A 15,017-nucleotide genomic window follows, 5' to 3' on the forward strand; every position below is an offset into this window, starting at 1 on the left:
AGCGGTCCATTATAGACAGCAAATTTTTAACATCGTCATGGTATTTCTGTGTTTCCATAGGCTGCGTATGTTAAAGAGAACCATTTATAAGGCTTATAGCTTGCCTTTTGGAACTTCTTGCGACCCTGGAGGACATTATTGAACACAAAGAAATGCGACAAGCGTGAAGTAAACCTAATCATTCATAGTGAGATCATCCACGCCGGGGATGCGACAAATTATGGCAGAACGCATCTCACGATTACTATTGACGTTAATGCGATCAGCATCAAAGGAACATGTAGCGACATTCCCCGCGTCGCTTTGCTACCTTTTCCCCAGCGCCGTCATGCGCTACTCCAAAATCTTGCAGAGAAGCCGACCTTACTGGTTTTGCGCTGTACGTCAACTTGCACTCCGAATTCTTACCGTGCTCATGTTAAATTGCAGATGCACGTACTGCATGCTATGTGTGCAAGTACGGCATGTCACTTGCGCTGCAATTCATCTCGTGCATGCAGCTCATGCATGTCACGTTTTACTTGACATGATACGCCGTGTCGTGTCATTCATGTCATGCGTATCATTCTTGTCATGTTATTGATTTTTTGAGATGTGCCTGCTCTCAGCAGTTTTCTGCTGAGCGGTGACATCTGGCTTAACCCTATAGAAAACCCGTTAAGACCAAGTTGGATAAAACTAGTCCTGCCTCTTCCAGTCGCTCTACCCATTCAACCCGTTCGTCGTGGGTTCCTGGTTCTGTTCGAGAGATTTCGGCTGAGGATGCTTTGTCGAACACACATAATCCTGCACTTGTGCAGCTTTTGATCGAAATACTGTCTAACAATAAGGATATTGCTCGCGACATCGCAGAAATGAAAAGCTCTGTAAACACGCGTTTCGTGGCACTTGAATCTCCCATTTCTGGACTTGAAGCAGCATTTGGCGAACCCACTTCACGATCGGAGGACAGAGAGTTACTTAGTGAAAGTGGAGCACTAAAGCGTACACTAACTGAGTTAGCATGAAAAACAAGATGACCTTGCAAATCGTTTCAGGAGGAACACTATTATCTTACAAGGTTCAAATGAAAATTCTAACGAAACCCATGATTCTCTCCTTACCAAAATATCTGAAGTGATTGAGAAAAATCTGAGCATTCAATGTCCCCGCATTGAACGTCCCCATCGTTATGGCAGAATTAGTGAAGGCCGCCAGCACCCTGTAATTTTAATGATGCTAGATTATAACACAACCCTATACTGTTGAAAAGTACTTCTGCTTAAAAATTATGTGCCTAGGCTTTCTCAGGACTGTTCTTCCAGAGTTCGTGCCATCAGGAAGAAACTTTAGCCGGCGTCCAGCGAGTTCCGTACCAAGGGGTATTCTGTTAGGCTTAGCTTTGACCATCTATTTATCAATAATATTCGGTACAACTGGCGTGATTCCTGTAATTTTTTGTTAATGTTTGTAATCATCGCAGTCCTCCCACAGCAGCAGTTCCCGCATCGTCCTGAGCGACAGGTTGACATTCGTCGTCTACCCGAAGCAATTTCACCGTATCCAACGTCAGAAGGATAGCCAATACGTTTCCGCATTTCTTCGCGATTGTCTTATCCTATTCACCTATTATTCTCGGCATGACCGAAGTTTGGTTACATGAAGGGTTACGTTACTGTGCGAAACGATCGCCACAATCAAAGAACAGGTGGCGTGGCAATGACTTTTCGCACAGGTTTCAAGTTGAAAGCACAATTGATGTCTCGGCTAGGCATAGAACTGATCTGTTGTAACGTATAGTGTAGTAAACAACACCTGAACATATGAATTTGTATCCGCCTCCTAATACTAGTGAATACCTTGACAACCTAGACCAGTTTATACTACAACAAAATCTATTCGCCTCAAACTTCCTCCTACTTAGTGATTGTGATGCTCCTGGAATTGAGTGGTTGTCTCGCATCTTTTGCTCATGGTGCTGCAGTAAACAAAGAACGGCTTGATACTGCGTTGTTTATTGGCATAAAGCAGGTTATTCACGAGCGACCCGCGATGATGCTTTGTTCGATTTTTTTCCAGCCCTGACGCACCCAACACTGGTTATAAATGTGAAGTAATTGAATGTATCTTGCATCACGATGATGTGCTTCTATCTCTCAACCGACTAACCAATAACAGGCGTTTTACTCTCTCTACCTTTGAGGACTTTTCTAAAGGCTAGATACGTCTCCTTCATACAAGAGCTATATAGCAATTTTGATGCATTTTCGGCCCTCAGTATCTCTAGGGACATTGACACAACATCGCCTTATTTAGGAAATATCAAATCATGTATAGATCGCTTTATTCCATTAAAAAGCTAAAAACCCTAATCTTGTTCGTATAACCCGGGAAATACTGCACTTATCACAACGAACGAGCGGACTTCGCTCTTAGCGCTCAAACAATCCTGAGCATGTATTTTGTTCGCACCGGTGAAAGTAAAACTCCAGAAAAAAAAAGAAAACTAAAACGCCACTCTAAAAATTTCTTTTATAAACTTCAGTCACCTAATCTGCTTAAGTGCAACAATCACAAATTCTGGTCATTTATATCACCTAGTTCTTCTTCACTATCCTATTTTAAAACAGGCAAAGGTTTTAACTGAATAGAGGAAAATTTCAGAAGCTTTAATGCTTACTTCCTGCATGTCTTCGCTTTAGACGATTTTAGTGTTCCAACGTTGGGAACAAATTTAAATGAAAATATTTATATTGTTACGTAAGAAGACGCAGATGAAAAGCTATATACAAGTATATTTACAACGTAGTACGCCGCACTTGGCCAAGAGGCAACAGCCCGCGCTAGCCTCCAAACGTCGTCGTCGTCTTCTTACTGCTCGCCTCTTCATCATTGGTAATACTATTCCGTAGCAATATAAACCTTAAAACTTAGAAGGTGTTTGAAACCTCGCGTTGAATGTGGATACTACGAAAACCTTCTAGGCCTGATGGCATTCCCAACTCTTTTCTAGTTGCAATTGAGGTATGGACATCTAGGCATCTGTTTGTTATATTTCATAAGTCCCAGAATAGCGGTGTTGTTCCTCCCTTCTGGGAAAGAGCAAATGTACTATACTTATTTAAGTCAGGTGACAGACAGCTTTTATAAAATTATAGGCCAATTTGTTTCACCCCGACCTCTTGTAAGATATTTGAGTATATAATAAAAACACTTTTATATGTAGTAGTGAGTACTGTACAAAAGAAGAGACAGGTGAGGGCAATAAGAAAGAAGTGCGCGCTACCCACCCCGCTCGATAGCCGGCTCCCACAGACGTGTTTTTTAGGAACCAGCTGCTCTCAACAAACGCCGCCAGTACCAATTTAAGATACGGGAGATCATCATGGTGTTCCTTGAAAATAATAACCTCTTGACCAGTTTTCAACACAGCTTCAAGCCTGGTTTTAGCCCCGTGACCCAAATCATTGTATTCGCCCATGTTCTTTACGTTAATATTGACTTAGGTAATTAGATTGATGCCATATTTTTTTGCTTTAGCAAAGCTTTCGAGGCTGTACTTCACTCTAAATTACTTTTAAAGCTCCGCTACACTCATTTGGTTTCCTGGATTGCCATTTTTTCTCTCTTTGCAATCACAGTTCATATGCAATAATTCTCCTGTATTTGCTGTAGTCGACGTCACGTCAGGAGTCCCGTAGGGATCTGTCCTTGGTCAGCTATTATTTTCATTGTTTATTAATGATTTCTCACAACATGTAAATGTTCGAAAATACATCTCTACGCCGACGACTGTGTTCTGTTCGACATAGATTTGTCCAGCTGATCGTCAGCACCATGGTGATGCCTTAGTTGCATTTTGTGAATGGTGTGTTGCCTGAAAAATAAACATTTATTTTAACAGGACTGTTATAGTTTCCTTTACTAATACGAAGTCCTCTTTACTTTTTGATTACATTTGTAACGGTGTACCACTGACAATGGTTTCACGCTCACGTTCTTCAGAGTTGCCTTTACACCTAACATGCCCTGTTACAAATATACAGATTATAACTGTTGTGAACCGTTAAAAAGAACTTGGCTATCTTCGCCGCATCATGCCTGTTGCCCCAAGGAGCACACAGCTAATGGCGTAGAGAACTTTGATTCCTCCAATATTAGAATGGGTATCTGCCGTTCGGAACCCCGCATATGCAATGCGATATCAATGCCCTTGAAGCTGCGCAAGGAAAAGCTGTTGGTTTTATTTGCTGTCGTTCTGACTTGGATTTTTCACCTAAAGCATCTCTTCAGGAACTAACCTCCAGCTTCTTTCAGAACGGTGGCACATTGAGTCCTTGAAGATTTTGCGCAGCTTGACGAATGCTGTGTGGTACAGTGCGAAGCGGGACAGGGGACACAGGAAGAAACGAGGACAAGTGCTTCTACTGCGAACTGAAATTTTATTGCCTGATACAAGGTGTTATGTAAAAAAACAGAGGGAAAACGACATAAGAAATATATGTGTAAAAAGAACTTATAAAGGTGAAAAACAATATAAAGATGCCATTACCGCTCACTGTTCGTGCTGCCATTGTCTAAGAATGCCATCTCCCTTCGTGATAAGGCCAGGGATGGCTTACTTATGCAAAGGCATAAATCACGTGCCGCGCTAGCCGATTGCACAATGGTGCGCGTTCGATCTTCCCTCTGTGTGAAGATTACTTTTGTTTTTCCAAACAGAGGGGTACATCCGCATGCGCTACAATGCCGGGCTAAGAAACCTTCCTTGCCATTCTTAACGTTATTCGCATGTTCACGCAAACGGTCGTTCAAACACCTGCCTGTCTGGCCTGTTTTTTATCTGTATGCCCTGTCCGGCTTCGCGCTGTACCACACAATTCAAAATGGAAAACCAACTAGCCCAAACCATCACCCTTCTAAGTTAACGAATGCCCTCGTGACCTCTCGGATACTGGCCTTTTAATGCCTGCTTACCAATCTTCAATTATAGAAGTTACCATTCCTCGGATTTTAGACATTAGTATCCGCGTCCCACACTTTCAAAAATAACTCTCCCCCAGCATGATTGAACAATCGAATTTGTTGTTTGCTGAAGTTCGCTTATTACCACGTTCTTAATTTGTAGATGCTATAGCTGATGTATATATTTTTTTTCGTTTTAGGTTGAATGTTTTTATTCTATGCTTTGAAATAGGCGCTGTCCATTTTCTTTTTGCATACTTGTAACCTTGCCTGTGCACATTGCTGTCACCGATCCTTTGTAAGTCCAATCTTGCTATTGCCCTAACGGACTGCAGTATAAATAAATAATCAAATAAATAAATAAATAAATAAATAAATAAATAAATAAATAAATAAATAAATAATGTCATTCATACCATTCATTTCATGTGATGTCATTCTTGTCACATCATGCGCGCATGTCATGTCGTTCATATCCTGATATATATTCAGTTATAGAAAATTGTGAGTTCGGAAACAAGCAAACCACCCTATTTCAAAGACCTCGTTGATAAGTCAATGTAAAGAAGAATGGCCCCACCGACGCCAGAACGTCGTACGAGAGCGGGACCACTCGGTCCGTACAGGTGGTGGATCATACTAAACAAGGGCTGGGATACACCCTTTCTCACACAAAACGGCAAAAAAAAAAACGGACAGCGGAAAGGGCCTCAATTATCCTAAGAATGCTAATCGCTTAAAACATGGCTGTCATACGTCATTCTGGCCTTGCTCACACATTTATCCACCCACAAATGAGTCCACGTCTTTGCTTTCTTTAGAACCAAAGTCTGCGTAAACAGCTGCCTCTTCTATATGTAATTCACAAACACTGCTTTTATCTCGTATTCCAAAAACCCAGTAGATGCAGTCGGGAGTCACGCCTTTCTGGAAATAGCAGAAAATTCAGTTTTCTTCATTCTGGAGCAAAATAGCAAAATAATATGACACATTCCTTACGAAACACGGTGCGCAATGTCAATATCGGTTTATTCAATTGGGTAACCAATCAGTCTTGCCAACGATAGGAAAATCACCCTGGATCTAATGATTTGAAGTCTTGTTTAGGGACAAATGAAAGTCTGTCTAAATCTAGGGAAATATTGCGGTAAGACAAGGGCGAAAGAGAAACAGTCGGAGACGTGAAAGATCACTGCTGCTGCGGTGCCGCGATGACCGATACATGAAACTGCTGATGCGACGGCGTCTTTTGATTTCAATCACTGCAAATTACCTTCGCATTAGCATTCCAAGTATGATTTCTGATCGTACTGCAGCACATTGGAGTCATCTCGTCATGTAAACCACAAGTGCCCTGGGCTGTGCTGTTGATTTACGTGCCCTTTCAAGGAATGTCTACCTGTAAGCGGCAAAACAAATACACTTCTGCTACACCAAACTAAGCAACACAGGCAAATCCTGTCATAAGGGTCGGACACATATACACCTAGGGCAGAGCACGACAAGGTAGCTGTGGTGCTGCGCAGCCGATGATGCGCGCGCGCACTAAAATTTGCAGGGAACCGCCCATAAGCAGAGCAACATTGGGTAGAGTACCAGCGATCATGTGTTTGGGTGATTTTGGCATGGGGGAAAAAACAAATTACGTGCTTCTCCGCAAACGCCATGTAAGCATGTACGCGTGGTGATGCTACGTTAGGACGCGTCATGCAAGTAAAACATACTGTGCGTCTATTACATTAATGCGTTGAAGTGGCAGAGTGTTGAGACTGTTACGTACTTTAAGAGAGATTGAGATCCCATCTGCTTTACAATTCGAAAGGTTCCATGTGAATATTGCCTTTGTCAACCCTTGTTTTGCGCATCGAGCAAAGTAAAAATGCTGCCGTCGTCTAGCTTCTGTGGATATGGCTTCATGCAGGAGGTTGTATTGCTAGCGGAACAATTAACTTGCGCTGCGATTTCATTTCGGCTTGAGCGCAGTTACTTCATTAATTAAATCCTTTAGGAAGAGGTTAGAAATAAACTTAATTTATAAAATCTGCACTCTTATTTGCATAACTAAAAGAAAACTCTATCGTTGCAGGAAACACTGACAGAGCGAACAACCGAATCTTGCAAAAACCTAGGGCATTGTTAAAGCCGAGTTGGAGGAATACTGGCTTTAGAGGTTGGCCGCACAGTAAAACACACTCACACACACAACACACACAACACACACACACGCTCGCACACACGCGCACACACACACGCGCACACACATGCGCGCACACACACGCGCGCCCTCACACACGCGCGCGCGCGCGCCCACACACACACACACACACACACACACACACACACACACACACACACACACACACACACACACACACACACACACACACACACGCACACGCACACGCACACACACACACACACACACACCCCTTGGTGCTTAGATTTAGTTGCAGGTTAAAGAACCCCAGGTGGTCGAAACTTCCGGAGTACTCCACTACGGCGTGCCTCATAATCAGACAGTTCTTTTGGCACGTAAAACCCCATAATTTATAGGTTTTTAGCGGACAAAAAGGGACGAGAGACAGAGGTACGACGCGGACATAGCGCTGTGTCCGCGTCGTACCTCTGTCTCTCGTCCCTTTTTGTCCGCTAAGTACCTAAAGTTATGGAATACCAACATGCTAAAACCTATACGCCCATAATTGAATTGTTTTAACACACACAAACACACTTTTTCTAAGGTACCACCCAATGTAACTGGCACTACAATTGAGCATGCCTACTTTAAGAGCTCCACTGCAGCACGAGCTATGGTACAAACTATTTGAAGTGTCTCACACGCCGTGGTGATTCAGGGGCTACGGCATTGCGCTGCTGAGCACCCTGTCGAGGGGTCGTTTGGCGGCCGCGGACGCCGCATTGTGGTGGGCACGGAATGCGCAATATGCTCACGTACCGAGCGTTGGGTGCACACTAAAGAACCCCAAGTGGTCAAAATTAATGCGGAGCTCTCCATTATGGCGTACACATTAAGTTACAGTGAAGTTCTGGGACGTTAGACACCACAATTTAACTTAATTATTCGCCACAGCCTTCATAAATACACACTCATACACGAGCAATATCGTACAGAGTTCAGATTGTTGAATAACATTAAGAATGTTTTGAAAATAAATATTTTCTTCATCACCGTGAGATCGTCGCGATAAGTTGCCTTCAGATAATACAATTCGGTTTTTGTGCGGTTGTACAGTGTTTTTTTTTTCTTTCTTTATGTCAGAGCCTTCGTGCTTGCAGGAAGCGCCTATATTGCTTATGTTCCTGTATCGGAGTTGCAGCGTGTCTAGCCTAGAAAACGTATAACATTGTATTATATGTATACCACATTCTATTGAGCATTGTACGGGTGACAGGGAGTATGTTAGCCCTGCCATCCGAACTCTCATGTGTGAATGAGGCAGTGTAAACAACAACATTAAGTTCCACTTACTTTTGGTACACCAAGGTGCTGTAGGGCTCCACTGGCCCCCATTGCAGTATAGTTTTGTTTGTCTCCTTCCTCGAAGAGATTCATCCCTGAAGTGATATCCGGTTTCACATTCCACGTTAAGGTAGTTGTCGCCATTTCTGACGCTTGTTCCTGGATTCAATTTGCTCTACAAAGAAAAGGAAGTTATCATCAGAGCCGGTGTTTTGTACATAGCACTACCAGACTTTGAAAAGGAGCGTCAGCAACCTGTGCGTTTAACCAATAAAAAAAAAAACTAAAAACGCGAAATTCCGACTTAGCCAGCACGGAAGTCGATGCCCGCATTTTTCGCCTGTCTTTGCAGTTGATATTTCTTTCTGTAATGATGGCATGTCGTACCCACAGGCTGATGAACGCCTCTGGTGGACTTATTTGGTGTTTGTGACGTGGCGGAGTGGATGGACGGAAAACGCGCGTAGGTATAGCGGCAGTCTGTGGCGCGAGTGGCTGGAAAACGAAGAATCGCCGACCAGTCAACGCTGCCTGCGGTGGGATCTGGGAGACCGCGGGGCGCGAGTGAAATGAAAGAAGAGGGAATAATATTTGGAACGTCTGAGGATATGACGGATTTGTTCTTTCTGTAGGAAACAGGAGGCCATTGGACTTTTATTTCTTATAGAAGGTTTCTTATCAAAATTATGCAGATCCCACGTACATATTAGTATCTACGTCAAGCGAAGGTGTCGTGAAACTGTTAATGAACTGGCTATAAATTTGCCCATTTCTTATTCCTTGCTTGGGCGTAAAAAGGGGCACACCATGTGCCCTCGCGCATCCGTGCTACCGAATGTGACAGCTCTTATATTGCCTGTATTCCTTTATTTTCTTCTTGTTCATTTTAAAAGAACCGATCACTTGGCGAATCTCCCCGTTGTTGCATGTGCCACTCTGTGGAAATTATCACGGCCAGTGACACGCGGCGACCATCTCGGGCAGTTGGCGTTGGCCCGATAGAAGTATACGTGCGATTGGGGCCTCATTGTTACAGCATCGGGTTGCCGTGCTGAGGGGCCGAGGTTCTGTCGCAGGAAATTTTTTGTGAATGCAGGCCTACGGAAGGAACCGACAAAGCCAACTTGCGAAGAAATTTTGGCGCAAGAAAACGCTCACAAAAAGCGCATCCACAAAGCTAAAAACACGTTAGTACGGTAAGCAAACTTAGGATTCCCGCCGCTGTAAGAACGAACTCTATGATCGACAACAGACGTGTACAACTAAGTAAGCGCGAGTCTATTCCCAAAACACAAATGGCTGCCGCAGCTGCCTGGACGTGAAATTGGGCGGCAGGCCACGTGCCGTCTTGTTGCCTGCGCACTCAGATAGGCCATCTAAATGATTTCTACGCAGTTTTAATGCATAATTCATTTAGGCATGCAATGCTGCGGAAGACGACTTCGATGCTCTCTGTGCTGGGAAGATTGTTACAGTTCAGTTGAGGCTCAATGTCGGGCAAGTTGCGTTAGTCCATAGTTTCTAAACAGAAGAGCGTGCGTTTAGTGCTTGCGAAGACGACGCGTGGTCTAGTGGTTTCTAGAAATGCGGTATCCCGACATGACGCTCACGAAAAACTGCTCAGTGATTTGACCTGTTTTCGTTACTCCTAGCTGTGTTGTATGTTCACCGTAAACCTTCTCACGCGGATAGGTCACATTTTCAGGGGGTAATTTTCGTATATAAAGGATTTACAAATTTAGACCTCCTATCACAGACCAACCTCTCTCCATTTTCCCCGAGTGGTGCCCTTTAACCGTTTCGGCACATGGTCTTTAAATACAAAACTAAATTCTCCCTTGACTTGCCTCTACCTAACGTAGTCACATATGACCTCAAAGTGCCTAGACGAGAAGCCAGGTGGTCATGGTGACATTATTCAAGATCACCCTGTTTGCCGTTTGATGCATACATGAGCCAATGCGTAAGATATGCAACGTGATCTCCGCAAAGGAGGCCTGTAATCCTCACGACACGATGAAGTCATGGAACATACTATCGGTGCCACAGGATTGCGCGATGCGGGTTCCTCACAAAGCTGAATTCGCGCATAATCTGTTCACGCGAAGCTCAATTAGCGGTAAAATATCAGTTGGTCACGCAACACAAAAACCAGCTCATTATAATTCCAAGCTGTGTGCCCGAGTCACACCTGGAAGAAGTTCTTTAAAATTTATTGGGCAACCAGTAATTGACCATCAATGATGAAGCGATTCGCTTGATAACCTTGCGCAGTCATTTCCGCTTCTCCACTTTGTGACTGCATGGCAGTTTTGTTGAATAAATATGTATACCGTTGTCTTTCACGTAACCAAAACCAAACCCTAAAAATACAGTGGACAACTCGGACGAATGAAACTAATGGCATAGTGTGAGCGCTGCCGTCCAGATGCGCAAGCCCACAGCGACATCACGTTTTCTTTCCGCAGTTCGCGAGCTTTCTTCAGAACCCGGAGGTAAAAGCCATGTAAAGAGTAACGTCATAGAAAGAACCTTTGTAGGGGTTCCTGAGTACAATCTAGAACTTTTCAAATGCGAGTTATGCGATAAAAAATATTTAAATGTTTGCATAATTAAAGATAACTAATTAGCTAAATATATGATCAGACTTCAAAAAATAGCATGAGTAGTTTAAGACGGCTATCCTAGACATAATATCTAATTGGTGCAGTATATGGCTAATGGAATTAAATGTTAACAAATGTAAACTATGCATGTATCTATGAAACCTAACTCCTCTCAGGTATACAATTTAAATAACCTTCCTTTAGAACAGGTAAGTTCTTGCAAGTATTTAAGAATCCATATTACATTAAACCTCGGCCACATACATTAATAATGCCGTGAACAATGTTAACTGCGCTCTTGGTTACTTAAGGCAAAATGTTTGTAAGGCTGCAGACTCTCATGCTGCTGCTTTATAATTTAGTCAGAAAAAGCGCGCACGAAAACGCCACGAGAGGGACGGATATTCCCTTGTTGAGTCTTACCGTCTGGCGTCCCTTTTTTTGGCATGACACTGGTTTGCTGCAGCACGGCCGCTCGATCAAATGGCACAGGCGTGACCGGTTGCACCGCGCCGAAACACATGAGCGCGGGCGGGAGCGCGGTATTACAGTTCCAAGCGTGTTGGCGCTAGCTGGTGGTCGTGACACCGCAACGAAACGCCGCGCACGCTTCCCAAGGTAGATCTACATAGGTCGCGAAGCTTGGAACGAAAAGCCTACCAAAACCTATTGACAGAGACATCATGTAGCACAGCACTGAAGTTTGATTAGGCGGGGAGGGGGACTACTCAAACAAGGAAACCTATCTTCAAAAAAATGTTCAAAATCGTGTAAGAAGATTACTATAAAAAAAGTAAATTACAATGCCGTTTCAAATAATTTGGATGTGCTAAAAGAACAAAGGTTCGTTTTTTTTAAATTTTACAATGTATTAATTGGTTCTTCGTTAGCTGGCCTGTGCAGACCTCTGTACAGTATTAGATATTGCTGTCGCATGAGTTGGCCGATGTTGAGGAAAAGAACAAAGCAAAATAAAGTACAAAGTCATCGTTATGGCCGGCAGCAAATCGAACGCTGCCTTGCTCACTTGAACGCGGCGATTTCATTTGAGTTTTCTTTTGATTTGCATGTTTGCTACAGGTGTGGCGTGTGCTTCACTTTAAATTTTGCCTGAACTAGCGCACGGCATTTACTGGCGAAAGGTGTGAGTGCAGTCTGTTCGTTATCGAGCATGTTCACAATGCTGCATCCAACGCGCTGTGTCTCGTCGTGACGGTAAATGCGAGAGCGTTACCTGAAGAAACTTCCCCCCATGTTCGTTCACTCTTCGTAACACAGGTTCCGAACGCCTTACATCCAGCAAAATTATTAGGTTGAAATCCTTTTTTTAATGATAATATGGTGTAAGGTTGTCTTTTCCAAAAACTGTCCAACATATTTACATTGAGTCGCACGGAATTGTGAAAGCCTCAAAAATTATTTGAAAATGTTTCGCAAATGTTATATTGTCACTGTGTGCAGGCCCTAGTACTTTTAATTCCTTTAAACATATGTTTTGTTTTATCATGTGTATTGCGTGCATGATTCTAGGCAAATAAAAGTGAAAATAAGATGCTTTTGAAATCTCTTTGGCACTGTCATTAATTCCTATACCATCTCCTCATGTTCGTAAGGAACGTTCAGAAGCTATTGCCGCAAATAGCAGCCTAATTATGTTAGCCTTAAGAAACTAGCCACACCTATAGTGTAATGACTCGCTAGCGCGTCAGCTGAGGCAAGTCGCAAGCTCAGAAAAGAAAAAAAAATAGTGGGCGACCCTAATCTTTCACTGACGTGTCTCTTAGTGGCACCTCCTCGTTGGTGTCCTTTAGGTTAACTTTAGGCGAACGCAACGCACGAACTGAACTCGGAGGCAACTGTTTACCATTTTTTAGCCGGTTAAATACCGTTCCGCCTTCTTATGTGTGACGTCATTAGTGACATCATTAGTGACCCCATTAATTCCGCTTTCTACTTCCGGGTTTCTAGGAATTTCTCCAAAGTCGTGCTCACATGGCGGGTTTCTAAAGTCTATGATTCTCTGCTTTGGTGAGGGGTAATCAGGGATATCTAATTGATTGTAATCATTCCAGACACTTCAGTAACTCAACTTGTAACTAAACTTATGCTCTGATATCACATCTATAATGAAACCCATGATTTTGTACTGTACTATTTCTTTTTATGATTTATTTTGAATTTCATTCCGCTCGTCTTTCTGATTTCTAATGAATTCTAATTATTCCACACACTTCAGTAACTCAGCTTGTAACTAAACTTATGCTCTTATATCATATCCATAATGAAACCCATGAATTTCGTACTTTACTCTTTTTCTTTTTTGTCTGATTTATTTTGAATTTCCTATACAGTCGTCTCAGGAGGCGAACTCGATGCTCGTGCCCCCCCCCCCCCCAAAAAAAAACAAAAAAAAAACAGGTAGCGTAGAGGTCGGAATGGCGGACCCTAAAGAAATTGAAACATTCGCGCCAAGCTGCAGACAATCTTGACGGCACTTCCACTTTCGAGCGTTACGTCACACTTTTTTTTTTTTCACCGTAGCTGTCCTCCCGACGCACAGACGGCGGCGGTTGTAACACGCCACCACATTATAGAAATGTGCGCTCCGATGGAAGCTTCGCTACCAGTTTACACACACCTTGCGTTTCCACTACACACACGCGCAATGCTTCGTGCGCAAGCTTCTTGAAACGGTAGTATTCAGGCCGAATCCTTAACATATTATCGTATCTTAGTGTGCTAGCAAATTGATGCGTATACCGTTGTGTCCGTCTAACGCAAGAAAGAATAGATCCCGACTTGGGCTACCAAGAATTTGCGGCGGACGCCGAGTGTTGGCAAGCGGAGCGCTTGGTAACCTGCATTTTTTTTTCGCCTTTGAGGTCACGAGCACGGCCGGCGTTTTGAGCAATCGACCACGTCGCAAAGTTAGCCTGAAATCTTTCATGCTGAGCTGCGCTGAGTGAGATTAATCACAGCAACTAACTCGAATAGACAGACAAGACAGGACCAGAAAGCGCAAACTACCAACTTGTTTATTGTAGATGAAACGTTGCCCTTATATGGCCTGCAGTCAATTGAGCATTGTGCAGATGGCTAGAATAAAAAGACAAGAAGGCGTGGATAGCTTAGAAGTGGAAGAACTGGTGGATACAACATCGGATGCAATGAATAATTAACTATATATAGCCAGGTGTTTCATTTTTGTTTAAGTTACATTTCATGCCAGCTCTATCTCAGGTGCCGTGAGCAAGAGAGATGGTGCGCCTTATGCATGTCTCAGCCTCTTTTCCTTTCCTCAGAAATCCCAAAATTTCTCGAGAAGCTTTTGCCATAACAGTGGGCGACAACAGCGGTTCTTTCAAAATTTGGTGCGCAGTAACATGTCTTTCGAGGCGCAGCGAGGTTGTTAGACACAACCAGCTGTTGGCACGTGTGTTTACGTTCTTTTAAAATTTCATTGTGCTAGCGCCACGTTTCTCCGACGTTCGCTTTGCCACATCAAAGTGGGATTCTACTCGTACATACAATATACTACAGATATAGAACATTCCACGAACCTGTTTCTGTTCACGACGTCGTAGCTGTACTCGTGCCTATCTTTCTCAATGACTTTTTTCATATGCCTCTGAGTTTATGCGGAGCTGAGAAAAGCACCTTGACGTTATGTCTGGCCGTAATTTTTCTCCAGTTGTGCGAAATTCTGTGCAGGTGCGGTACAACGACCGGTTTGTTGGTTTTTTATCTATTGGTGCTTCTACGGAAAATGAACCCGCCAAAGAGCAGGGAGGGCAATGATTCGCGGTTATATATATAGCATTGCCCCAGCTACATGTGCGTGATGAACTGTCACGAAATAAGGCGACTGCGCTAATGCGCTTCTTTCTTTCGTTATCGTTTAATTTAAGCTGTCGTCTGCTTCTCACAGAGGTAAAACGCTGCAAGGTAAACACATCGTGCACTCTTAGCGCAAGAACTTTTGGAAT

General features: G+C 43.3%; 1 protein-coding gene across 3 annotated transcripts in view; it reads right to left on the bottom strand.

The window, feature by feature from the left end:
- Nucleotides 1-15,017, bottom strand: part of LOC139061116 (sushi, von Willebrand factor type A, EGF and pentraxin domain-containing protein 1-like) — a 297,555-nt gene that overhangs the window by 127,793 nt on the left and 154,745 nt on the right. For all 3 annotated transcript variants that reach the window (XM_070540689.1, XM_070540681.1, XM_070540673.1), the window contains one exon: nucleotides 8,435-8,600. In XM_070540689.1, the coding sequence (XP_070396790.1) occupies nucleotides 8,435-8,600 (166 nt within the window). The remainder of the gene's footprint in view (nucleotides 1-8,434; nucleotides 8,601-15,017) is intronic.

This window comes from Dermacentor albipictus, chromosome 1, assembly GCF_038994185.2.
Source record: "Dermacentor albipictus isolate Rhodes 1998 colony chromosome 1, USDA_Dalb.pri_finalv2, whole genome shotgun sequence".
Lineage (NCBI taxonomy): Eukaryota > Metazoa > Arthropoda > Arachnida > Ixodida > Ixodidae > Dermacentor > Dermacentor albipictus.